Genomic DNA, 26,793 nt, shown 5'->3' with positions numbered 1-26,793 from the left:
AATCTTATTTAGTTTTCATAAGGACCCTATGGGTAATTACTGTTAAAGCCTTAGTAAGTGGCAGAGGCAAGATTGTAAATCAGGTCTAGCTGATTCCCAAGCATACATTCCAACCAGTATACCGTTCTACCTTACAGTGACACAACAGATACTATGAGCTTTCATCTTAAAGTCCACTTAGAAAAATGTATATTCCCAACTTTCTCAACAATTCAGGATCTTGCTTTTGCCTACTTGGGAGGGCAGTTTGATTCTGGAATTGAAATAATTTAAAATGAGTTAATTGGATATTGATAAAAAGGAAATAGGCTTGAAGATATAAAAATTTTCTATTATATACAAAAAAAAAAAAAACTATACCCAAACCATTCTTTTCTGAGCTTACAATTTAATTCCTAATGCAGATAAAAATGAGAGGAGCAGACCATTGGACAAAAATGTAAGAGAGTATGTTATGCATAACTCAGAGGACAAGTGTGGTAAGAAGAGAGAGGAAGTGGGCTGGACATTAGATGCATCATGGAATGAAGACCATTACCAGCATCTTCTCTGGTTCAGGGGAAAGTTGAGTGGTCATACATTTGTTGTAGCCTTTAGGTGTTCCTCACTGGAAAGAGAGCTGCAATTGTTTTAGTTTTGGAGTGCAGCCTGCAGCTTGCTGTTTTGTACTGTGACTGTATCAATTCTTACTAAGCTGACTCAAAATGGAGATAGTACTGAGAAAGTGATCAAGAAATGTAAGGGAGTCAGGAAACGGTGTGGGTGACTGAGTCCATAAGTATGAGTCAGCACTGATGTCAGGGTGTCCTTATGATGTATGGGCTGTGAAAGTTGTGCTCTGAGTCTAAGGTAGCAACAGTGGGAAATGAGAGGGGAATCTCCTTCTCCTGACTCTGGAGTTGCTCGTCATGGTTGTAAAATGTTGTGTGTCACAAAATTATCCCTATTTTATGATAACTGCAGAATTAGGGATAGAAAATGCATTACTATAAAGACAAACTTTTACTTTTGGGGGACAATCGTTTTTAGTTCAGAACTTTGGAGGAAGAGAATATTGCTTAAGAGTCAAGCCTCTAAGGCAGACTGCCTGGGTTCAAACGCTGCTCTCTGTCCCTGGTTAGCTGTATGACTTCAAGCAGGTTCCTAACCCTCTCTGACTCTCCTCATCTCTGATATTTGTGTAGTGACATACCTGATGTCATGGAGTTAGGTGAGGATTAAACGACAAATACTTGTGAAAAATTAAAACCGTGTTTTTCAACCGCCGGTCCACAGACTGGTCCGCCAGGAAGTTTGTGCCGTCCCACAAAAGAGGTAACCATTCTGGCCCTGGCCAGTTGGCTCAGTGGTGGAGAGTCAGCCTGGCGTGCAGGAGTCCCGGGTTCAATTCCCAGCCAGGGCACACAGGAGAAGCACCCATCTGCTTCTCCACCCCTCCCCCTGTCCTTCCTCTCTGACTCTCTCTTCCCCTCCCGCAGCCAAGGCTCCATTGGAGCAAAGTTGGTCCGGGTGCTGAGGATAGCTCCATGGCCTCTGCCTCAGGTGCTAGAATGGCCCTGGTTGCAACAGAGCAATGCCCCAGATGGGCAGAGCATCATCCCCTGGTGGGCATGCCAGGTGGATCCCGGTCGGGCGCATGCGGGAGTCTGTCTGACTGCCTCCCCATTTCAGAAAAATACGAAAACAAAAACAAAAGTAACCATTCTGATGCTGTTGTATGAAGATTATAAACCCATGATCTTAGTTGAATGTGCTATGCTTAGGGTAATTTCTGCCTTAGCAGTCCCCAAAATAATTCTTTTATTTTCATCAGTCCCAAGTGTAAAAAGGTTGAAAACCACTGAATTAGAACAACACATAGCAAATAGTCAATACATTTATTAAATTTTGTATTTTGCTGCAGATGTTAGTAGTTATTTCTGTTGCTGCTACTGCAGCTATTATTATCACAGTTATTACATCCACTTCCCTTTTGGAGTTCTTTGTCCCATGTGGATGGTGGTGACTTCAGCTGACTTCTATCTTAATCTAATCTCACATAGAGTTGTCCTCTATTTCAAATATTTTAATTGTACTATTTAATCAAAACACCACAGTAATTTCCTGCTTCCCACCATGTTCAGCCTAACCTCCCCTTGCTGGGGGTTCAGATCCCTTTGCCAGTGGGGTCTTTCCCTCCTGTGCTTGATAGCGTCCAACCCTCACTTCTGCACCTGCTCTTCCGGGACAAGCCTGACTGGTCCCACTTCACTGGTCAGCTTTTCCACTTCGCAGCCTCACCTCTGCCACTTGCAGATATGCTGCTTTGTGTTCTTTTCAGTTCTATATTTTGCCATCTGTCTACCTAAATATTGTGGGAGTAAGGATTAAGCTCCAAGGCAGGGATTATATTTTTTTACTTCATCAGTGTATTGCCTAGTGCCTTATAAAGTATCCAGCAATATTCACAATTACTTACTATAAAAGCAACACTTCGCATTGAAAAAATCTTTAAAATGTCTAGTTCTGTCTTTACATACAGTGCATAGCAGGTACCAATGAGTGAATCAGTGAACCAGCCATCCCATTTTACAGGGGAAACATCTGTAAATTCTCTAAGCAACTTGACGAAAACCTTTATTGAAGAATAATGGTAGTATTTTTAAATTTGCATCATACTTTACATTGGGAGAATGCAAGTTTTTATTTTTAAGTACCTTTTATTTTCTTGGCATGTAACTATGCAATATCATGTGTATAAATCTCTAAAGCTGTTTAGGCTTTATTTATTATGTGAGAGATGCTGTATAAATTTATTTTCCCCCCATTGTAATTGGAAACCTACAGTGTTTATAGAAGTGGTATGATATATGGCCAATTGAATATATGGGTTATTGCTTAGAGGAAAACTTTTCTTAGGGTTTTAGTTTTTTATGTTATCCTTTTCTAGAAGATTAAGAACCTTCTTGTATTGTAAATTAGGGTTTCTTTGCATTTCTGTCCTTTCATTCTTTCTCTTTACTTAATAGCCAAACCAGATTTCCCTGGAAGAGAACATCCTGGTCTCCCGTTACATTAACAACCCCCTGCTCATAGATGGTGAGTTGTGATCAGGCTGTTGGCTGGATTGGATTAGATCTTGCTGAATTTTGTAACATTCTCATAGTTTTTGCTAGTAAGTCTTTATTAAGCTAATGTGAAATTCTTGCTAACTGTGACTTAGAGCTAAGGCTGGTTCCTTACCTACCTCATGGGATTATTTTAAAGATGAAACGAGATAGTAAAAAAGAAAGTGTTTTATAAGCTATTCAGTAATATATATATATATATGAAAACTGTATAGTACATATATACAAATTCTGTTTTACTATAGATATATATGAAAGGTTTACTTATTAGTTATCCTCAAAAGGTATGTGGGCAGTGTGTATTTTGGGAGGGAGAAGAAGGCTGGTCTTTTATGTTTCTTTGTTACATTATCTTGTTTCTTCTGTAACAGAAAACAAGTGAATTCAGTTTCTCCTGTGAATTCTAAATTTTTTTCTCCTAGATTTCAAGTTTGATGTGCGCCTCTATGTGCTTGTGACTTCCTATGATCCTCTTGTCATCTATCTCTATGAAGAAGGATTGGCTAGGTAAGAGGCCTTTTGGAGGGAGGGTGCTTATTAGAGCAGCCCCATTAAAAAGTATGTGAAGATCAGGCTTTTTCTTTCTGCTAAGTTCGACTCAGGAAAAGAGAGTGTACTCAGATGGTCTTCATGTACAGTCTCACTTGCATGTACACACGTATGAATAAGCACGTGTACGGAAACACACACCTTTCCCAGCCGCGACCTAGGATCACATCGTATTTTCATGCAGTGGCAGCTGTGATGAGCCTAGGGTATTAAGATAATCTGTAATGGTTCTTTGGAATTGATCTATAAAGAATAAAAAAAATCCTGCATTTATCCACTGTATGCCAGGTGTTTAATGTTCACAATAACCTTATAGTTGATGTATTTTTGCAGTTGAGGAAACTGAGGGTTAGAGAGGTAAGGGAACTTGAAGTCACTTTTCTGAGATAACCCTGCTGGTTGGTAGTGGAACAGGAATTTGAATTCATGGACTCAGCTCCAGAGCTCAAAGTCTGAGCTGTTTCAGGCCCTTTTGTGTTTAGGAGACATTAGCTGGTTGTTTTGTTTTGTTTTGTTTTGTTTTTTAACCTGCAAGTAATATACTTTACGGTGGTAGTATTTTTGGGGTTTTATGATAATGTGACTTAAAAAATTCAATTCAAGTTATAATAATTTGAAGTTTTGTTTCTCTTAACTAGAGAATTTTAGAGGTGACAGTGTTTTCATAGACCCTTTAAATAGTTTAAAATAGGTATATAACTGGTTTGCTTCTGTTCTTCCCACATTTAAAACACACACACACACACACACACACACACACACACACACGGGTGGGAAAAGTAGATTTACAGTTCGTATGGAAAAAGACATGCATTATATGATTGTTATAATAGCCTTACTAACTCAGAAGAATATACTGTGTTTTGCATACTCACTACTGTAAACCTGCTTTTGCTCCATTCTGTGTGTGTGTGTGTTTTATAAATTTTTTTTTCAATTTTATTTTATTTTTTCAGAGACAGAGAGGGGGATAGATAGGGACAGACAAACAGGAATGGAGAGAGATGAGAAGCATCAATCATTAGTTTTTCCTTGTTACACCTTAATTGTTCATTGATTGCTTTCTCATATGTGCCTTTGACTGTGGGGCTACAGCACCAAGTAACCGCTTGTTTGAGCCAGCGACCTTGGGTCCAGGCTGGTGAGCCTTGCTCAAACCAGAGGAGCCCACGCTCAAGCTGCAACCTCAGGGTCTCGAACCTGGGTCCTCCATATCCCAGTCCGATGCTCTATCCACTGCGCCACTGCCTGGTCAGGCTGTGTGTGTGTTTTAACAACTAGCTTTCCCTGAAGTTCCTTTTTGCAGAGTGGCCTTCTAGAACGTAGCAGTTTAGAAGGTGGTTTTCCATCTGTGAGCAGTCATGACAGGCTTGGTCTGTATGTTTTTTTATTTTAGAAAATGTACTTTGAAGATGGGAAATACAATGGTTAAAAGACACCTTCCTATTTAAGTGCTTTGACACATACTACCGTACTCTGACAACTGTTATTTTAGAATGGTGTTTTAATTATTTTATATACTCAAATTTTCTGACATATTCTGTGACTACAATCTGAGTGAGAAAGGGCTAATCAGATTCTGGCTGGTTGAGCCGTTTCTTCCCTTCACCTCTAGGTGGCAGTGACAGCATTTATTAGCCCTGTCATATTCTTAACTAAGATTTATGAATTTGAGCCCTAGAACACTGGAGGCTACTAAGGTTCCCTAGTTCTAGTCTCTGGTTCCTTGAAAATTATCTGTTGAACTTAAAGGAGTCTGGAAGCTTTGGCTAGAAGTAAATGATAAAGGTTTATTCAAGGGTCTTAGAGTTTGCAAACTGGGAACACCACTAGGCAGTAATCCAGAAGTGTTCCAAAGAAGGAAGAAAAGTGAAGGGTTTTTTGTAGTAAAAAGTACACTCTTGAGAACAATCAATTCTGCATTCTTAGCGGTAGGATTGGTCCAGGTGGTTCTCTTTCAGATGTCAGGTGGCCTGGCAGAGGGAGGTTGGGCTGGTCACATCCAGGGTTCTGGATAATGGAAGTCAGGAAGTCTGGATACGTGAGTCATTCAGGAGGTGATCACAGGGTTATCTGGAAGTCTGGTGTTTGTCCAGATGGTATAGGCAGGCACGGATGTAGGACAGGAAAGTTCAACAAGTTTAATTTCCCAGACTAGTTGGAACAATATAGAGTTTTTCCTCATGCCTCTACCTTTGTAATGGCAATAATTTTAGCAGTTCAGTTAAATGACTCTATTTTACATATTCCCTATTCTCATTCTTTCCTCAAAACTGAGGAGGGGAACTCTAAAATATTTCTGTTTTTAGGTAAAGGGCTGAACCAGGCACTTGATCACGTACTGACTACTAGCTCTAATCAGATTCATAGGAAAGAAGTTTTCTATAGTGTTTGTAGCCACATGCACCTGTGCTTTGAAGTACAGTTTTAAAAGCCCCCCACTCCCCAAAAAAGCCTAGTCTCTATATTACCTAGAACAAAAAGAAGGTAAAATATACCCCTTACTTCTGCTCAAGTGTATAATGTGCTAAGGGTTTTCAGTTTTGTAGTTTGAGGTATCTGAGCTTTCTCTCTGTGTACCATGAGCTTTCTTCCCCTCCTCTCTACCTGTCCTCATCCCAGCTTGTCTCCTGTTCCCATCTCGGGACTGATTGCGTCCTGCCACAAGGTAGACTTCCTGAATAGGGAAAAGACCTCAAGGGGACGCTCACGATTTCTCAAGAATATATTGGCCCTGGCCAGATGGCTCAGTGGTAGAGCGTCGGCCTGGTGTGTGGATGTCCCGGGTTCAATTCCCAGTCAGGGCACCCAGGAGAGGTGACCATCTGCTTCTCCACCCCACTCTTCCCCCTTCTCTTTTTTTTTTCTCTTTCTCTTCCCCTTCCATAGCCATAGCTTGATTGGTTCAAGCGCATTGACCTGGGTCCTGAGAATGGCTCCATGGAGCTTCCACCTCAGGCGCTAAAAATAGCTCAGTTGAGAGCATGGCCCCAGATAGGAAAAGCATCGGCCCGGATGGGGGTTGCTTGGTGGATCCCAGTCAGGGCGCATTGGGAGTCTATCTCCCTTCCTCTCACTTGGAAAAGAAGAGAAAAATATATATATCATACCAACATGTTTTGCATATTATTTCAAAGATATTTCACCCACAGTATTAATAGCCCTCTCTGTTGCTAAAATGTGGCATAGTTTTAAGACCTCAATGGTTCAGACACAAAAGAGAGCAATACCAATGTTTATTATAGAATAGACAGTACTACAGAAAAGCCAGTGCCTTGGCTGCTTGTGTCAGAAGTCAGAGTTCTCTGACCTGAGGAATTCCTCTTGCCTCCAGTGGAAACTTAGTGTGTGTACAGGGGTGGGCAAAAGTAGATTTACAATTGTGACTACACAAAACAGTGTATTCTTTTTTTTTTCTTTTATTTCTGAAGCTGGAAACGGGGAGAGACAGTCAGACAGACTCCCGCATGCGCCTGACCGGGATCCACCCGGCATGCCCACCAGGGGCAACGCTCTGCCCACCAGGGGGCGATGCTCTGCCCCTGGGGGGGGGGGTCGCTTTGTAACCAGAGCCACTCTAGCGCCTGGGGCAGAGGCCAAGGAGCCATCCCCAGCACCCGGGCCATCCTTGCTCCAATGGAGCCTTGGCTGCGGGAGGGGAAAAGAGAGACAGAGAGGAAGGAGGGGGGATGTGGAGAAGCAAATGGGCGCTTCTCCTATGTGCCCTGGCAGGGTATCGAACCCGGGTCCCCCGCACGCCGGGCCGATGCTCTACCGCTGAGCCAACTGGCCAGGGCCAACAGTGTATTCTTGTATTATTTGGTTTACAGTTGTGAGTACACAAAATAGTGTATTCTTGTATTATTTATTTGTATTACAACTGTAAAGCTACTTTTGCCCACCCTCGTATATTTTTGAAGGCATGCTTCTTCTCAGAATAATTTGGGGAATAGCTTTTCTAAAAACTCAGGCCAAATTGCCCCAAGAACTATGAATTTTTCAGGGCTTTGTCTCCGTTTATGTAAAAGTATAGGTGAATGTGAAAGCCTGTCAAAAGGAGAGCACATGACACAGTCTGTTAGCCAGAGTCCTGGGAGGGCATGTTGCTCTCTGCGCTAACTTCCATGTGCCTGTGTTCCTGTGTCTTAACTCACTGTGTATCTTGGCGTTTGTCTGCTGCTTTTTAATCCTCAGGATCTGCTCGACTGTGTCATTACATTCAACAAGAGTCTCTAGCATCTCCAGGTCTGCAGCCTGTAGTAATCTTGGGTCACGTGCGTTTTATGTAGACATTACTAAGATAATCAGTTTGGGATGAGATCACAAAGTCATTATACTTCGAGGCTCAGCAAGGAAAACCATAATCTTTCCTGAAGAGACAAAACTGCAGCAAATATAATTGGTTTCCTTCTTTAGAAAGGAATGGCTTTATCCCGTCTTTTCTGTTTTGGGCATCAAATGAAAGCTTAGGTGACAGAAAGATTAAGTTCATTGCTTAAGACAGTATGTGAAATAAGTATTTTGTGTAAATTATTTACCTTCTTAAACCTACTGAAGAAAAGGATCTTCAATAGTTTGTTTCTATATTAATAATTTCAGTAGCTCTTATTGTTTATTAAGATAGGTAGTAGGAAAACTCTCGTCATTTGCTTATACATGGGCAAAATGTTGAGGTGGTCAAAAAAGTCGTCTTTCTGGCACTTGGGTCCAGCAGTTTGCTCCAGAGTCCCCCCTGCTTTTGACTGAACGTGCGTGTGCTGCTGCCTTGCACCAGCAGGGGACACTCGCTTTCCAGAGAGTGGGGGCATTCTCTCCCGAATGGTGTAGATTCTTTTCCTGTCAGAGGGGGAATCCAGAAAGACTTTGTCCTGGATTTTACAGTTTTAGGTGGATCCAATATGTGGTCTAAACGATTTGACGGGGGCTTTTTTTTGAGACAGAGCTAATAGCCAAATTTTTACTGAAACAGGAAAAATAAAACGCTAAAAAAATTAAAACAAAATTGAGTTGAAAACCAAATGTGTTGTCAGAAATTCAAAGATAGGTAGCACTAGCATCGCGGGTGAAATGAAGGTGCCCTTCCAGGGAAGTGAGAGACCCGCTCACGCGGGGGGCAGGAAGAGGACACTGAAGCCCCCCACCCACTGCCTTCTTTCTGCCTCAGTGGAAGTTTAGAAAAGACCCCAAAGCATTTGTAATGCCTCCCCTTCTTCCCCACCCCCAGCTCCTTCTTCAGTAGCCTTCCTTGCTAATTAACACTGGCTCCGCAGGGATATTTACCTTTTCTCTGCTGGATTCCTGTGGTTTTGAAAGAATTCAGGTACTTGCCGGTTGCCAAGGAATTCATATTACCTCACAGGCTGTACACTGTCCAGAATCTGCCATAGCAGCGAGAAGGGGGGAGAGACACCAGCGAGGGGGAGCAAACCCTCTCCAGTGCTCATTGTCACCCTCCCTGGCAGGCCCTTGCTGTTTGTGAAGTTTGAGTCATTTCTGGCTCTAAAGACAGGGGATCAGGCTGGTAATCCCCTCCCAGACGGCTCCGTAGGGCGCTGCCTGCCGAGTCACTGCGGCACTTGGCAGTCTCCGGGCTGCAGCTGGTTGACAGCAGATCAGAGAGCTCTTGGGCCCCTTGTTCTCTTCCATAAGATTTTTCTGGGTCAGGCGAGGATGAAACCCAGTGGCTCCTGGCAGGGCTGCCTGAGGTGCTGTCTCTCCATCCTCTGGGCCTTTTTGGCTCTGAATGGCTACACCTGCTGAAAGATAACTCATGTATCAGGGTCTCCTCAGAGCCAGCCTCCTTGTTTTCTTTGTACATTTGCAGGGAATATGTGTTAGAATATGTAACTATCAGAGAGGGGGTGGTTAACTGTCCTACATCTAGACTAGCTGCGACTCTGACTATGGTCTTGTACTCTTAGAAGAACAACATGGTTTTTGAATGGGGAAGAGAGTTTTAAAGATCTCACTATCTGTGCTTGCCTTCATGCGTCGGTTCTATATTGGTAAAGAGCCTGGAATTAGTGACTCAGGTGCAGTTTCAGTTAGTGCCTATCAAGTACCTACTGTATGTCCAACATTGAAATCCTTCCTTCACGCAAATGCTCACCAAGAGTTTATTACCCTTGTCTTGATTCTCATCGAGAAACATTAAAAAGTGAAAAGGAAATGTAGCTTTTTTTTAAAATTTATTCATTTTAGAAGGGAGAGAGAGAGGGGGAGGGAGAGAGAGAAGAGAGAGAAGGGGGGGAGGAGCAAGAAGCATCAACTCCCATATGTGCCTTGACCAGGCAAGCCCAGGGTTTCGAACTGGCGACCTTAGCATTTCCAGGTCGGTGCTTTATCCACTGCGCCACCACAGGTCAGGCCGGAAATGTAGCTTTTGATGGAAGAATTTATTGTCAGAATAAAGGTAATCCCTATATGCTTTAGTGTGGTAAAAAAAAAAAAAAAAGAAGGGGAGTATTTTCATTTATCAGTAGGCTGCAAAATAGAACCCAGTTTCAGATTTGACGAAGAAAGTAGAGTCCCTCTCCCCCTTTTTGCTTAAAGATCAAGGCTATAAAATTCTGTCACGAGAGCTTTCCCTAAATTTGGATTTTATTAAGAGGGAGGTTCAAGACTTACTTCATCATGTAAATTTCAGTATGTGTTAGGATAAGTATTTGCAAACTTGATCCTGGGGCACCTAACAGAGAATGACCCCTTTAGACAGTTTCTAATAAACAAATTGTGGTGAAGCTTTCAGACCTAAATAGGATGAAATTTGATATGTGAAAGCCTAAATCAAGAGACACAAACCTAAATGTTCACAAAGACATTCACTGGAAAGTTGGCCAGGTGGAAACTGGAGAACTGGAGATCACATGTCCCACCTAAAGGGCATTACTGGTCAGTGCCAGCAAGTCATTGTAGTGCGGTGGTGCTGTGGTCTGAATTTTTGTGTGTTACCTGCCCTTGAGTTGGCTCCGGCTCCGACTCCGACTCCTGGCAACTTTAAGAATGACGTTCACATTGTCCTATCCTCAACAGCCCCTGTAGAGGTCCACTCAGCTCCTGTAGACCCACGTCTGTGGCTTCTTTTTTTTTTTTTTTTTTTTTTTTTTTTCTGAAGCTGGAAACGGGGAGAGACAGTCAGACAGACTCCCGCATGTGCCCAACCGGGATCCACCCGGCACGCCCACCAGGGGCGACGCTCTGCCCTCCGGGGCATCGCTCTGCTGCGACCAGAGCCACTCTAGCGCTTGGGGCAGAGGCCAAGGAGCCATCCCCAGCGCCCGGGCCATCTTTGCTCCAGTGGAGCCCCAGCTGCGGGAGGGGAAGAGAGAGACAGAGAGGAGGGAGGGGGGGAGAAGCAAATGGGCGCTTCTCCTGTGTGCCCTGGCCGGGAATCGAACCCGGGTCCCCCGCACGCCAGGCCGACGCTCTACCGCTGAGCCAACCGGCCAGGGCCTGTGGCTTCTTTAATGAAGCCAATCCATCTCTTCTTTGCTCTTCCTCTTTTCCTGCTGCCTTCTGTTTTTCCCAGCGTTATTGTCTTTTCCAAAGAACCCTGCTTTCTCATGAAGTGTCCGAAGTAGGACAGCTTCAGTTCTGCCATTTTTGCCTCTAGTCATGTTTCCAACTTAATTTGCTCCAGGACCCACTTGATTGTCTTTCTGACAGTCCAGGTACCCGTAGAGCATATTCCAAATGAATCAGTTTTTTACCTGCAGCCCTTTTCACCCTCCAGCTTGTGCATTTGTACTTGGTAATTGGGAAGGTGAGGGTTTGGATGATCTTAGCCTTGGTCTCTAATGACACATCTTTGTCCTTGGTGATCTTCCCTAATTCTTCTATTGTGACACTTTTGAGTCTCAGCTTTCTCTTCATTTTTGAATTTCTCTGCATGTTTGTCTTTTCTGGCTCCCAAATTCATTTTTAAATCTTATTCCTCAAGGTGATAGAGTTAGGAGGTGGGGCCTTTGAGAGGTGATTAGGTCATGAGGGTGGAGTCCTCATGAATGTGATTCGTGCTGTTTTATAAAAGAGATCCCAGAGAGATTGCTCGCCCTTTCCACCATGGAAGGATATAGCAGGAAGGTAGTTTGCCTGCCTGCATCTTATTTTTTGTTTACTTATTTTTAGAAATTTTGTTGAGAGAGGGGACATTAAGCTTAGGGCTTATTATCACATTTTTTTTTAAAAAAAGATTTTTATTCATTTTAGAAAGAGAGAGAAGGGGAGGCAGGAAGCATCAACTCTCATATGTGCCTTGACCAGGCAAGCCCAGGGTTTCGAACTGGTGACCTTAGCATTCCAGATTGACACTTTATTCACTGCGTCACCACAGGCCAGGCCCTGCCTGCATCTTGATCTTGGGTTTCTTAGCCTCCAGAACTGTGAGGAGCAAAGTTCTGTTGTTTATCAGCTATACAGTCTATATTATTTTATTAGAGCAGCCCAAATGATTAAGACAGATCATATTGCCAGATCCTGGGTGTGTGTATGTGTGTGTGTTTTAAGGGAGACTGAAAAATCTAGATTTTTATCTAGAGACTTACCTTTGTTTGTAGGCTTTTAATTTTGAAACCATTTGAAATTTATATAAAAACTGCAAAAATAATACTGAGAATTGCCTTTTACCTTTCATCTGGAGACCACATTCAAATTTTGCCAACTGTCCTAATAATGTTCTTTTTAACAAGAGGATCCAATCCAGGATCACATGTTGTTATGTTTAGTTGTCATGTTCTGTAGTCTTCAGGCTGGAACGGTTCCTCAGTCTTTCCTTGATTTTCATGACCTCAGTATTTTTGAAGATTACGGGCCAGTCATTTTGTAGAACGTCCCTCAATTTGAGTTCGTCTGAGATTTTCTTATGATTAGACTCAGGTTGTGTATTTTTGGCCAGAATGCCACAGAAGTGATGCCGTGTCCTCATTATATCTGATGGCACTTGACAACTAGATGTGTTTGACCACATGACTAAGATGTGTCTGCCAGGCTTCCCCACCACAAACCTACTTTGTTTCCCCTCTGTAACTCATAAGTGCCTTTTGAGGAGATACTTTGGGACCATGTAAAATCTCATTCCTCATCTCATTTTCACCTAATAATTTTAATATCCATTGTTGCTTCTTGCCTGAGTGAATTATTACTATGATGGTGGCCAAATGATGACTTTCTAATTTCATCATTCTTTTTACTTTTATTTGCTATTTTACTCCAAGAAAAAGCTTCTCTTCATTAATTTATTCATTTATTTATATATAGCCACATGGACTCAAGGATCCCTGTTTTATTTAGTGGACCATAACTCTTTATTGTCATGATTTATGTTGATGCTCCAGTTGTTCCAGATTTGGACAATGGGAGCCCCTTTAAATTGGTTTTGTTGTTCTATTGACATGTCCCCTTATTCTTTGAGCACATGATGTATCAGGCTCATCTTGTTCTTTCTGTGTCCCAGCCCTGGACTCAGTCATTTTCTTTAAGGAGCACTGGTTGCTTTTAATGGCGAATAGCATTTAGGGGTGAAGATCTGGGTGCTAGATAATGCGCATTGCTCAGAGATGTCTCTGCGCTCGGGCTCCGGTCCCAGGACAGACCAGGGAAATAGGGTATGTGTGGGCACTCGTGTAAACGTGCATACACATTTACAGCTGTAACTGTTAACATAACACATCTGCCTCTGTATTTGTATACACGGTGGGGCAAAGCTAGGTTTATAGTTGTGAATATGCAAAACACAGCTTATTCTTATATTATTATTTACTAATCATTGTCATATTTACCAAATAAACAAGTATAAACCTACTTTTGCCCCACCCTGTATTGCAAAGTAGGGGTTCATACTAATACCTCCTGTTCTATTTCAGAACTACAGGGTTCATTCTAGCTTTTTCCTTTTCTTTTTAAAAAATCTCTCCAACAATGAAAAATCTGACTCCCATTATCTTCAAAAAATTTATTTACTCAATTTTCTTGTCTGTAGCCAGTCTCCTGCTCTCCCTGATTGCTGCCCCACTCAGATGCCCTCCTGTGTGGACTTTGACCCCCGTGGGGCCATCTGGGTTACTCTGCTTAGATAACCTCCTTATTTACTGCCTCTGGGCTGCCTTCCCATCCTGTCCACCTCTTCCTCACATGAGCACTGGTTGCCACTAGGCTGCAGGAAGGAAAATCTGCTTTTTTAAAGTTGGCCAAGTAACTCAAATTAAAAAAAAAAGGAACATTATTGTAGGTGAATCAGAACTTAATTCTTATGTCAGATCTGAGACTAATGGGACCGCTGGTCTAGAACAATAAGAAGAAGGAAGTATTGCAAATGATGATCAGAGATGTATGTGGTCTGCAATAGGGGTTTTAGTTATACTCATAGGTCTTCCTGGGTCAGGAGGAAAGACAAGGAAACACACCCAGCTTTCTTCTACACTGTCGTCTGCAGGTCCCATCACTCTAAGTAAAATAGATTGTAGTACTTTTGTCCTCTTGGGTAACTTTTTGATTGAGCTTACAGTTTTTTGTTTCATTTCTCTAATTTTTACTTCTACTCACTTTTTACGCCCTATAAAAGCCTGCTCTGACATTAGTCATCTTGTTAGTGTGGGGTTTAGAATGTAAATTCCCTAGCAAAAAGGAAGATTAGGAAGAAGAGCACTTATTTTTGAGAGAGGCAGTCCTGTTGAAAAAGGAGTGACGGATGTGTGGGTGACAGTTAACCACCAGGCTTGTGCCAATCTTTTCATGTTGTTGACCGATTAGATCAGCTGCTCATATTTAGGAGAGACGAAAAATCTTTCTCTGAAGCATAACCTTTTCCCTCCCTCTAAATCATTGTTCTTTGGGGGGAGAGGATGGCAGGAGGTATGTCACTGTGAGGTAATGTCTGGATGAGGCAGGCAGCCTCTGTGGGGTCAGCATGGGCCCCCTTTGCATTTTACAAGAATTCAGAGAATGACTGTGTCCCCCCGGCTTGAAGAAAATCAGTAGAAGGAAGGTTGGTATATCCAGGCAAGGTTTGCTCACCATGGAGCGACACAGCTGGAAGTTAGGTGGTGACTACTGGAAGTTCCTAGGAAATTTGAGCTTCCTCTGTGTGTAGACCTAATGCTCATCACACCTGCCCCTTAGCCATTCACGCCCGGTCAGCATTTGCTCTTTGTCCGTGTCCTTCTTCCTGGCTTCACGTTTATTCTGGTTTATTAGTTTTTTTTATTGTTGTTTTTACACTTTTCTTTCTTTGGCTTCTATATTTCTCATACAGGGAATTAGGGGTGGATATAGTGGGTGGGTGGTGAGAAGAAATAGAGACAAGGAAAACTTTTAAATGCTGCCCTTTAATGTGGTAAAAATTTGTGTTGACTTCATAGTCTGAGTGGGCATATGGCATATGTAAATAATTTGTAAATCATATGAAAATAAACTTGTGGACTTCCAGGAGGGTTTTTTTTCACACACTTGGATGTGCCTCTTGGGAAAACCACGCTAGTGAAGGGTGATATGGTTATTGTGGTATGTAAACAGGGGTTGATATTTACCATAACCGTTCGACTCAAGTGTCCCTTTGTTGATGTTGAGCATGGCTGGAAAGTTTTCTCTTGCCCTGGTTGTTTTCTTCAGAGGCACGTAGATTTCATGTGTTGGTCTTCTTTTGACAAGAGTCCAGGATATCAGATTACTGCCCTGTTTTCAGTGGGCTCCATGTTTAATCTCTGTCTTTTCCTTCGTTCCAAATCAGGAACCAGCCTCCCGTGCTGTGCTCGTATTTATGTCCTTCTGCCGACTCAGGCTTTGTCTGCTGTGAATGCTGACATGTTGTTTTTAAATGAACTGTGTGCATCAGTTCTGTTGTTTCTTTGGATATGAGTTCTAAGACTTTATGTTGTTACACGGTCCTTTTCTTCTTTTTGCTTAGTATTTTCCATAGAGTGGCGGAGGACCGAGCGCTATGGGGCACTCACTCACTGGGTGTTTCTTGGCCAGCTTTCGCAAATGCCTTGTCATCTTCAGCATTCTACACACAATGTCCCAGGTTGTGAATAACTCTGTTTTCACTTTTCATTCTTCCTATCGGTCTAAGGTTCTGTAGAACAGAAGCAGCATCTGGTGGTTAAGAACGTGGGTTTTGGAGTCAGTGTGATTTTACTTAATCTTTCTAGATCACATTTTAGTTTTGATACCTGTTTTTAAAAATTACATTTCCTACCTCAGAGAATTGCTTTAAGGATTGAATCAAGTGTGATATTCTATATGAAACACTTAGTATGGCAGTTGGTACTCAGTGTTTATTAATGATGTCCCCCTCCTTTTATTAAATCTTCTTGATCCTGAGTTCTAGCTTTTATTTCCTTGAAACCTGTTTCTGGCTTTTAACCTGTGACCTTTCTATCAGGTTTGCAACTGTGCGATATGATCAAGGAGCCAAGAACATTCGGAACCAGTTCATGCACCTGACAAACTACAGTGTGAATAAGAAGAGTGGAGACTATGTCAGGTACTGGCTGCGCCTGAGCCAGGAGCCGGAGACGTCAGGCTCCGAGGCGGGTGTTGTAGAAGTACAGTCACCGTGCTGCACTGGAGGCTGGCTGTATGTCTGTATCCATGTAACTTACAAACAGCTGTCAGAGTCATTTCACACAGTTTGGAGGCATATCTGCTGCTGCTTCTCCATTGCTTACCCTGTTACAGCATCGCCTTTCTCTGCCAGAGTATGTCTGCCCAAGGTTCATCATCCTCATTGTCTTCCCTCACTTGACTTAGGGGTGGGGACTTAATACTCATTGCAGACTTTTTAAAAATCAAGAAATGAGGTCATTTCAGCACTTGGCAAAATATGTCAAAAGCTTTAAAAGTATTGTACCCTTTGACCCAGCAATTCCATTCCTAGAACGTTAACCTTACGAAGTAACAAAGGGCTGTACACGCAAGGTCAGGGACGAGAAGACCCATCACAACACACTGTCAATAGACACAACAGATTATTGGGCACGACACGCAGTTAATTCCTTTTTTGAACATATAAAGAACATATAAATAAACTAAAGTTTATTTTTGCTGAAGGGGGTGAAAACTAGAACGATTATACTAAGATGTTAACAGTTCTTAAGCGTAGTGGGTAGGGTTATGGGTGTGTGATTTCTGTTTTCTTCTCGGAGCTTTTATGTATTTTCTAAAATAAATAGTTGTATGATCAGGAGGGAAAAAACCTAGGAATAAATTAAATAAAGAAAGAAATGAGGCCATCTCAGGAAAGGATTCATTGGAAGAGAGTACCAGCCCAGCTGTGTGGAAATATTCTTTCTACCCTGTTTTCTTTCATCCTGATAATTTTGTCATAAAGTGGAAAAATAAAAAAGAAACCCAAACAGTTACTTTTTACTCAGACTAAAAATAGGTGCCTAGAAAGTCCAAAGGAAAAAAAAAAGAGAGGGAGAGAAGAGAGAAAGAAAGAAAGAGAAGGGAGGGAGGGAGGGAGCATAAAGTGACAGCATGGTGGCTGAGCGATAGAGATTTCATTGAGGATCCTGTGACCAGTATTAGCAATTGGCTGAAGATATATCCTTCACTTTAGAAGAGGAGCAAAGAGGCAGCTGGTGGGCAGTGGGTCGTGGTAGGGAGTGAGGGGGCAGCCACAAAACCCAAGTTCCAGATTGCAGGACCCTTCTCACAGTCACGGGGGTCTGCCCGGAGTGCCACTCGGCTGCTGTAGTGGTGTTGTACTTCATCACTTTCATTGTTGCTGCAGTGCATTCTCCATTCAGGGATAGGCCCAGAGGTATATTTAAAGAGCTGAGTCTGCCACCAGACAGGAGGGAGCTTGCTTCCGATGCTAAGGCAGTTCTTGCTTGGTTAGCTCATTAAAATACTACATTGCGTTATCTTGCTGGCCATCCAGACTCAGTTTTGGTCTGAAAGTGGCATCAGAAATTGTTTTGTGGGCTAATGTGACACTGACCGCAAAGGCTAGGTTTTCACTCCAAACCTTTCAGTCTGTCAGTGTATTTGTCACCATTCTGAAACTTGTTTACTTTCTTTCACACGTTTCTTTTGCTCTTTCATGATGCATAATTGTTTGGTTAAGGAAGAACTGGCCACCTGCTCCCCTACACCCCAATAAGGCAAGCTACATGCATTTTCATTTCGAGAGAAGAAATTGGTGTAAAGGGACCTATGACAAAAAGGATTAAGAAAAAGTGCGAGAAGTGGAAGTCAGCAAAAGGGGATGTTTTTCTAAAGACTTAAAAGCACAGGAAAGTGATTTGTAAAAACATTTGTTTCTACCGCCAGGCCTAGTAGCCTATGTGACCTTAATCTATGACTTTGTTTTAGTTGTGATGACCCAGACGTGGAGGATTATGGGAACAAATGGAGCATGAGTGCTATGCTTAGGTATCTGAAACAAGAAGGCAAAGATACAACTGGTGAGTACCAGGCCTTTTTTCTTTTTGATTTCCCTTGTTTGTGTCAACTTGACCATTGTCTCTCACCAGCAGTCGTTTTTTCTTATTCTAATGCTATTGCTGAGACAGCTCACGGCCTCACAGTTTTTGGTGTCAGTTTTTCCTGCCCTTTACAAGATAGAGAAAAGGCTTTCCGTGACCCTTGAAATCCCTTTCCTTGTTTCTAGTTTGAAAGGCATAACTCTTTCTTCTACTTTTTTTTTTTTTTAATTTTTTATTTATTTATTTTTCTTTTATTTTTCTGAAGCTGGAAACGGGGAGAGACAGTCAGACAGACTCCCGCATGCGCCCGACCGGGATCCACCTGGCACGCCCACCCGGGGCAACGCTCTGCCTACCAGGGGGCGATGCTCTGCCCCTCCAGGGCGTCGCTCTGCCGCAACCAGAGCCTCTCTAGCACCCGGGGCTGAGGCCAAGGAGCCATCCCCAGCGCCCGGGCCATCCCTGCTCCAATGGAGCCCTGGCTGCAGGAGGGGAAGAGAGAGACAGAGAGGAAGGAGGGGGTGGGGGTGGAGAAGCAAATGGGCGCTTCTCCTATGTGCCCTGGCCGGGAATCGAACCCAGGTCCCCCGCACGCCAGGCCGATGCTCCACCGCTGAGCCAACCGGCCAGGGCCCTTTCTTCTACTTTTTAGTGAATTTATCCTTCGTGAATGTTGAACTGCTACATAAAATACTGCCAACTTTTTATTTTTTTATTATTTTTTTAAAATTTCATTTTAGAGAGGGAGGGAGGGGAGAGAGAGAGAGAGAGAGAGAGAGAGAGAGAGAGGAGAGACAGAGAGAGAAGGGGGGAGGAGCTGGAAGCATCAACTCCCATATGTGCCTTGACCAGGCAAGCCCAGGGTTTCGAACCGGCGACCTCAGCATTTCCAGGTCGATGCTTTATCCACTGTGCCACCACAGGTCAGGCCCAACTTTTTAAATAACAAAATTTCTCCTTATTGGCCCAAGTTCAAATTTTTCTAAGTTCATTTCTCATTCATGTTGCTTAAGTTGGAGAATGGACAGTGTCGATTTGAGTGCAGGGCCTGGAATAAAAATGGACACCATTGCTGAGCCTCGAGCAGAGGGGGCAGCTGCCTCAAGGCCTGTTGCAGTCCAGTCCACAAGGGAAGGGCGATGGAAACAAGGGAGGGGGATAGGGCCCCTTTTCCATTCTGTGGTGTCTTTCGACTGTGTCGCTCTAGTCACAGATACACCTGCTGCTGGAGCACTCATTCATGAGACTGCCATCTAGAAACACTGTGAATGGGTGCACATTCTTTTGTATCAGATTGTGTTCTGGAACCCAGTCTTTCTAATCCATGCATTGTAGTGTTTCTTCCTTCTTCTTCTTCCCTTTTTTGTTTTTTGTAGCATTGATGGCCCATGTAGAAGACCTGATCATTAAGACCGTCATCTCTGCTGAACTAGCTATTGCTACAGCCTGTAAAACCTTTGTTCCTCATCGCAGCAGCTGTTTTGGTAAGGAGACTCAAGAAGCTCAAAGCGCTGTGTGAAAGGGGGCTTGAGGACGGGATCCCGGAGCAGAGAGGGTCAGAGATTCTACAGAAGGAAGGGATGTGGGGATTTTTATGTCTTTTTAAACTCACATGAAGATTGTACTAAGAGGCCAGTGGTGAGCTTAGTTGGAGGTCCCCTGAGAGCTAACTAGCTTTCTGTGTGGGAAGCAGGGATTGGAACTAAAGTATGGGTCTCTTTGTCAGAGTGTAATCAGAAAAAGTCTGCAATGGACTGTACAGGAATCCAGCTCTAACAAATATATTCCAGAGCTCTTTGGCAGCCAGACTGGGAACTGTTCCAAGAAGCGCTGGCTGGTACCAGCGTGTGCTTTCTCCCATTTTCTGATGACTCCTCCTTTTTGTTTCAGTCTTCTCTAGTGGATCCCTCCCTCTCCTCCTCTTCTGCATTCTCCTCCTCCATCTCTTCCCCTCCCCTTCTCTGCCACCCCTAACGCCCTGATTGCACAGGGAAGGAGCAGGACCGTCCACAGTTACTGGGTCAGGAAGCCTACTGCCTTCTGACCCACTAGCTGGGACTGGAGTGTTTGCTCCCTGCGTGGACGTGAACTCTTTTATGAGTGCCAGAAAAGTCACGTGGGATCTCAGCAGGTGTTAGCTTTGTTAGTTAAAACACACTAGAGCCATTGATGGGGGATAGTTGAAGTAATACTGTAGTAAGTCGTTGCTTGTTTAGGAGGCACGGCAACAGAAAAGCCAAGAATGTGGAGTTTAGAGCCTGACAGCCTGAATCTGAGACCCAGTTGTGCCTCTCATAGTGTTCTGATTCCACCAAATTGCTCTAATCGGTGTCCTCACCTGTGAAATGGCTGCAGTGCTGCACCTGCCTCCTTAGGCCCATGTGGAGCAAGTGCAGAGATGCATGTGGAGCACCTGGCACATGTCTGGCTCTTCATTTGTGCTCAATAAAAACTTTTTTGTTATTTTTATAATTAGACATTGTTTATTAATCTCTTTTAATGGATTATCATAACAATCTGTACTTTGGGACACTAAACAAAGGGGGAGGTTGAGACTAAATAGAAAGTGGCAGATAAACCAGGACCTAAAATTATATAGGAAAAGAAGAGGTTGTGATATATTTTTTAAATGCAAATTATGTTATCTTCTAAAACCCTTAAATGGCTTTGTAGGTTTCAGTCCGAAACAGAAATTTGGTATAACTTCAAGCTTCGAAGGATTTGACCCCAGCTGACTTTTCTAGAATTCTGTTTCCCCTCTTAGACCTTGTAACCCAGCTATACCCCCGAGCACTCCATGCTGTGTGCCTCTGTACGCGTTCTGCTCTCCGGCTAAGACATTCTCGGTCCGTCTGCCTTGCACTCTCCTGTTTATATTCCAAGACTCAGCTTCTCATCACTTCTTGCAGGAATCCTTGTGTGACAAAGTGTCCTGTTGTGTCTGCTCCCCCGTGCTGTTCTGTACTTGTTCTGGTATATGCCTTTCCTATTGAATTGTGGTGTTTGTTCACACGTATACCGCCCTGGTGGTTGCTGAGCTTACCTTTGTGACTTCTTAGTAGTCACTGTCTCCCCTGCCCCTCCCACATTATTTCTGCCAAACCAAACTTTTCACCATGTCCCTGGACCTCCGGGTCTTTTCCTGGCCCTTTGCCTTGTTACCTGCTTTATCCTGTGTCTGAAATACTTTTCTCATGTTACTTTACCTAGCAGATTAGGACAGCTTTCAAGATGAAGTCAAGTATCACTTCATTGGGGAAGTTTCTCCTACATCTTCCAGGCACAGTCAGCCTCCCTGCCACCGGCACTCTGTTCGTACCCTGCAGTGGTCCCTGCATGTTGTCTGGTACCCGTGTACGAGTCTGTCCCCACACTGCGCCAGGAGCTCCCGGGGGTAGCCACATAGCTTCCTCGTTTCTGCCCCTCCTAGGGATGCAGCGTATTTTTTGCTCATAAAGGATGTTTAAAAAATATTTGTTGAGTGACTGATTGACACTTGTTTTAATTGCCTTTTGGTGGCCTGATAGTGGGCCTCACAGTGAGTCTGGTTTGGTCAGAGCCTGCAGCTCTTAGAATTATTGCAAACTGTTTGAGGAGGGGGTGTAGGGAATATAATTCCAACTTCAAAAGCCTTACTAGATTAAAAAAATAAATAAAAGTTTCTTTTCCACATTTCTTGGCTCATCTGAGGGTAATTTCTCGGTGTAAAAATCTTTATTCTAGGCCTGACCTGTGGTGGCGCAGTGGATAAAGCGTCAACCTGGAAACACTGAGGTTGCCGGTTCAAAACCCTGGCTTGCCTGGTCAAGGCACATATGGGAGTTGATGCTTCCTGCTCCTCCCCCTTCTCTCTCTCTCTCCCCCCCTGTCTAAAAAGAATAAATAAATAAATGAAAAAATCTTTATTCTAGAAATCAACACAAGTTTTTCTAAATGTTTCCTTTTCTATTTTGTTTTATTGCTTGATTGCCTTTTGGAAGTTTAAGGATTCCTTAAACTTAATGGCAGTGGAAGTTCTGATGTGAACTCTAGTGACTTTGGTCCATTGAAGTACCCCCGGTCCATGCCATCAGCTGTGGGGTTCCTTTCCCCCTCCCTACTTGTGTTCACTTTTAATAAACTGAGTGCATCTGGAGTTTTTTAAGTTGTTGACTGTCTTCTTGGCTTTTGTGGTTGTAATTCCACTTCCTGTCAGCCTGGGATCCTGTGTGCTTCATTCGCCTCCCTCATCAGATACGATTTTGTAAACGTGTGTATATTTGTGTGAATCGCTTTGCCTCCCACTGATTCCTAACCTCCCCCGGGTTTCAGTTACAAGGAATAAGCTGTTTTTTTCCCCTCCTTTTATTTTTCATTTGTTTTAGAATAAACAGGAATTGAGAGCTTCCCAGAAGAATTTGGCTTGAACAGAGCATTCGGTGCTTTTAGAGGAAGCCAATAGTCCGGTGATGGGTTCACTATATTCTTTTGCTTGCTTTTCTGCCCTTCCACATTCTGGATCCTTGCCAGGAGCATTCGGTTTCACCTAAGTGCTTCTGTCCTGTCATTTCTTTCCACCTCGCCATCACTAATGTCCGACCGTGTTTCCAGGTACCTTCAGTATTCCCGCTAATTTGTTTATTTATGCATTACACTTTTTCAGTTTTTGCTCTGTGCTAAGCATATATCGTAAGAGTTTGTTCCTCTCAAAACAGATGTTACATGGGATGATATATACATATATCTGCATTGTATTATTAACATTTAAATGTAGACATAGGAACCATCACAAGCCACCCAAAACTTAGCCATTTAATGTTTTTTTCATGGATTTGTACATCTGGAAAGGACCTCAGAGAATAATTAGTCTGTATAAAGAAATTGAGATCCTGAGAAATTAAGACTCTTACTTCCGGTTCTAGAACTAGTGAGAGAAGACTCAGATGACAGCAATTCAGCTTGGAGGAAAGGGGTCAGAAGATGAATTTTGACAATGAGTCACCTTGATCATAGGACTCTTGGTTTATAGAACTTTTGATGCCTTTCCCAATAAAACAGATTTTTAACAATCTAATTTTTACTGTCTTCGAGATTGTGAAAAAATGGTACCATGTGAAATATATGCTTAAACAGCAACCCTTTAAATATGCTTAGGAAATTGGCACTGTGGGATAACTGGCTATGAGAATAGCTGTCTAACCAGTTGGAGAAAAACAGCCAAAAACAACAGGATGTTAGCTTCTCTTTAAAGATGCTGCAGCTGACAGTGGTTTTATCTGTCTGTGTGTGAAGATGGCTCAAGTGACGGACTACAACCTTGTTCCTGTTCAGCCTGGGGTTATATGAACTAGCTGTTACATCACTTGTAAGATGGATGGCTGGCTTTGTTTAGGTCAGAGATCGGTGACATCTTGGCTCTGGACAAACCATGCTCAGTATACCTCTTTTTGCACAATGAATGCTGGTTTGACCTTTCATTACTATTGTTCTAGACTGTTTTACAGGTTAAGCTTACTTTCTTTTTTGTTTTTTATTTTTTTATTTTTTAAAATTTTTTACAGAGACAGAGAGAGAGTCAGAGAGAGGGATAGACAGGGACAGACAGACAGGAACAGAGAGATGAAAAGCATCAATCATTAGTTTTTCATTGCACGTTGGGACACCTTAGTTGTTCATTGATTGCTTTCTCATATGTGCCTTGACCGCGGGCCTTCAGCAGACCGAGTAACTCCTTGCTGGAGCCAGCAACCTTGGGTCCAAGCTGGTGAGCTTTGCTCAAGCCAGATGAACCCGCACTCAAGCTGGCGACCTCGGGGTCTCGAACCTGGGTCCTCCGCATCCCAGTCCAACGCTCTATCTACTGTGCCACCGCCTGGTCAGGATAAGCTTACTTTCTTAAAGGGAGAATGCCCATAAATATTTGTTAAAGGATGAGAGGAGGCAATACACATTTTCCAACAATGTAAAGTATTTGACCAACAAAAAGATAATGAAAGTCATCAAATAGTTCTCTTTTTGAGATAGTCGTCTTTTCTGGTTCATCCCATATTCCACGAGATGGAAGGGAAGTTTACTGTAGAATGGACTTAGTAGAAAGCAGTTTGTCCAGCACTCTTCATTGGCTCTTTCCTTTAGTTCTTTTAACAGTTTATACTTATTACTTCTGTTAGTAGACAAGGAAAGGATATTCTGAGAGGTTAGGTAATTTGTCCTAGGTCATGCAGTTAATAAGTGGCAAAGCCAAATTGGAGAGGCAGGTCTCCCTGGCTCTTTCTCTACCCACCTAAAGACAAGTTCTGATGTGTCTGGCCACATTTGGCTAGCCCCATCTCCTCCTGGATTCTCCTGCATTCTTGGAACTAAATCTCAGGAAAAACGGTACCGTCCTTTCTAGGGGATCAGGACTGAACATGGACAGGCTCTCTGCTCTACTCGGCAGGACTAAGTCCTCGCTACTCCTTTCACATCTACCTTTACATGTGGTAGCCAGATACCGGATTGATTTATTGGACTAGTTAACAGATTGGCTCTGGGCTTTTTCTTTTATTTAGTTCATTTTCCTATGGGACCTTGATCTGCTTTTTTCCAAATTCTCCTTCTGGACCCCAGATAAAGACTTCTTCCTTAGGTTTTCAACTCAAATCCAAAGGCTAGGGAAAAAGAATTTCCTTTATACAATAGCATTTGACTGACAGCGAGTACTGGCTAATGTCAGCACTCTCCACTGCCTTAGGGATTACAGCTTCAGCTGGGACTTCAGTTCTGGGGAGGGTTAGTGGATTGATTCCAAAATCAGTGGTGAGACATAGTTAGTAATCTCTTAGGCCTTGGATGCATTATTATTTTCTCTATCAAGTCATTATTTTCCCCTCCCTTCCTAGACCCATCTTTTATCAAGCTTTTCTTTAATATGTCAAAATCTTAGTGAGAAGTTCTCTTATTTTCTTTATGGTCAGTGGCTTTATTATAAATATTTCAAGTCTTGTGATCAGGGATATTTTGGGAGAGTACCTGCAAATTATTTTATCTTTCTCAAAAGTTGTACAGTGCTTTTTACTTAAAAATTTCTCCTCCTTCCTTTTTTTCTTCTTCAGTATTTCTTGGTTGCTTCTTAAGTTCTTTATTTGGTGCAGGCTGTTTGTTCTGTAACGGTGAGTGAGTGGGATGTGGCACCTGCCCTTGGTGGTGCAGGAGCAGACATGAAATGACAATGGGCAGCACTAGTAGTGCAGTGGCTCAGATGCTCTTGTCACACACGAGAGTCACCAGCCTTGCCTAGGGGGGCCAGGCAGAGGGACTGTGACATGCAAAATGCAGTGTCATGACAGGATGTGGCCTTTTATGAAGTGGCAAGTTCAGTGTGACTAAATGTAACCTGCCTAGGATGGTGGTGGGAGAGAAGATTATGGAAATCGATTGTAGCCCGGTTGTAAAGGCCTGACACTCTTGTGTTTACCCAGCGGACAACTGACAGCCACTGCAGGCTTTTGAGCGGGGAAGCAATTGGATTATTATTATTTTCTTTAACTTTTATCATGAACTGACCCAAAGCTTGGTATGATAGAATTACAACAAAGGGAAAATTGTTCAACATTACATCAGTGTCTATTGCTAACAGTTACTGCCTGTATTTATATATTAGGTTTATGTCTTAGAAAAGTCACTGTGATGGCCATGTGGAGAATGGACTGCAGTGGGGAGAGACTAGGCTAGGGAAATAATTCTGTAGGGAAGAGGGCTGCAGTGATTATATATACTTACCTTTGACCCGGCAATCCCACTTATAAGTATTTACCCAAGAAAAATGAAACCATATGTTCACAAAAATATCTGTAAATGAATGTTTATGGTAGCCTTATTGATAATTGCCAGAGATTGGAAGCAGAACGAATGTTTATCATCTGTTGAATGGGTACATAAATTGTGATGTGTCCATAAAATGGAATACTGCTCAGTAATAAAAGGAATGAACTAAATGATACATATAATAACATAGATACCTCAAAAGTACAATGCAAAGTGAAAGAAGCCACTCTTACAAGACTAAATACTATATGATTTTATTTGACTTTTTGGAAAAAGGCGGGAATCAGATCAGTGGTTGCTGGTGGCTAGGGAGTGAGGAGTGACTACAGAGGGGCACAAAGTACCGTTTGTGATAGAATTGCTTTATATTTGTGGGGGTGGTGATTAAACAACTGTGTACATTTGTCAGAACTCATCAAACTACAATTTAAAAGTGGGAATTTTATTATATGTAAATATGCCTTCATAAACCTGTATTAAAACAGGAAATGGTGATGGATGAATCTCACAAACATGCTAAATGAAAGAAGCCAGACACAAAAGGGTATATACTGCATGTGAACATTTATGTGAAATTTTAGAACAGGCAATGCTAGTCTATGGTGGAAGAAAGAAGAATAGTGATTGAGGTTGTGACATGGGAAGCAGGTGTTTGCCAGGAAGGAGCATGGACCTTCCTGGATGATGGAAATGTTCTGGGTGGATTGATAAGATTGTGGGTTACATGATCATATCCAATTACCAAGATTCATCAAACTATATACTTAAAATCTGTTCATTGCATTTTATATATATATTTAAAGAGAGAAAGAGAGACAACAGGGACAGACAGGAAGGGAGAGAGATCAGTTCTTCGTTGCGGCCTCTTAGTTGTTCATTGATTGCTTTCTCATGTGCCTTGACTGGGGACCCCAGCAGAGTGAGTG

At 42.7% G+C, this 26,793-nt stretch overlaps 1 protein-coding gene across 11 annotated transcripts in view; it reads left to right on the top strand.

Moving 5' to 3' along the window:
- TTLL5 (tubulin tyrosine ligase like 5) overlaps positions 1 to 26,793 on the top strand; it is a 313,529-nt gene that overhangs the window by 45,585 nt on the left and 241,151 nt on the right. For all 11 annotated transcript variants that reach the window (XM_066341426.1, XM_066341431.1, XM_066341430.1 and 8 more), the window contains exons 8-12: positions 3,009 to 3,078; positions 3,530 to 3,614; positions 16,033 to 16,134; positions 17,970 to 18,061; positions 19,459 to 19,566. In XM_066341426.1, coding sequence (XP_066197523.1) covers positions 3,009 to 3,078; positions 3,530 to 3,614; positions 16,033 to 16,134; positions 17,970 to 18,061; positions 19,459 to 19,566 — 457 coding nt within the window. The remainder of the gene's footprint in view (positions 1 to 3,008; positions 3,079 to 3,529; positions 3,615 to 16,032; positions 16,135 to 17,969; positions 18,062 to 19,458; positions 19,567 to 26,793) is intronic.

This window comes from Saccopteryx leptura, chromosome 6 (genome assembly GCF_036850995.1).
Source record: "Saccopteryx leptura isolate mSacLep1 chromosome 6, mSacLep1_pri_phased_curated, whole genome shotgun sequence".
NCBI classification, from domain to species: domain Eukaryota; kingdom Metazoa; phylum Chordata; class Mammalia; order Chiroptera; family Emballonuridae; genus Saccopteryx; species Saccopteryx leptura.
Note: the sequence above shows the minus strand (reverse complement) of the source record. Positions and strands in the feature narration are given on the sequence as shown.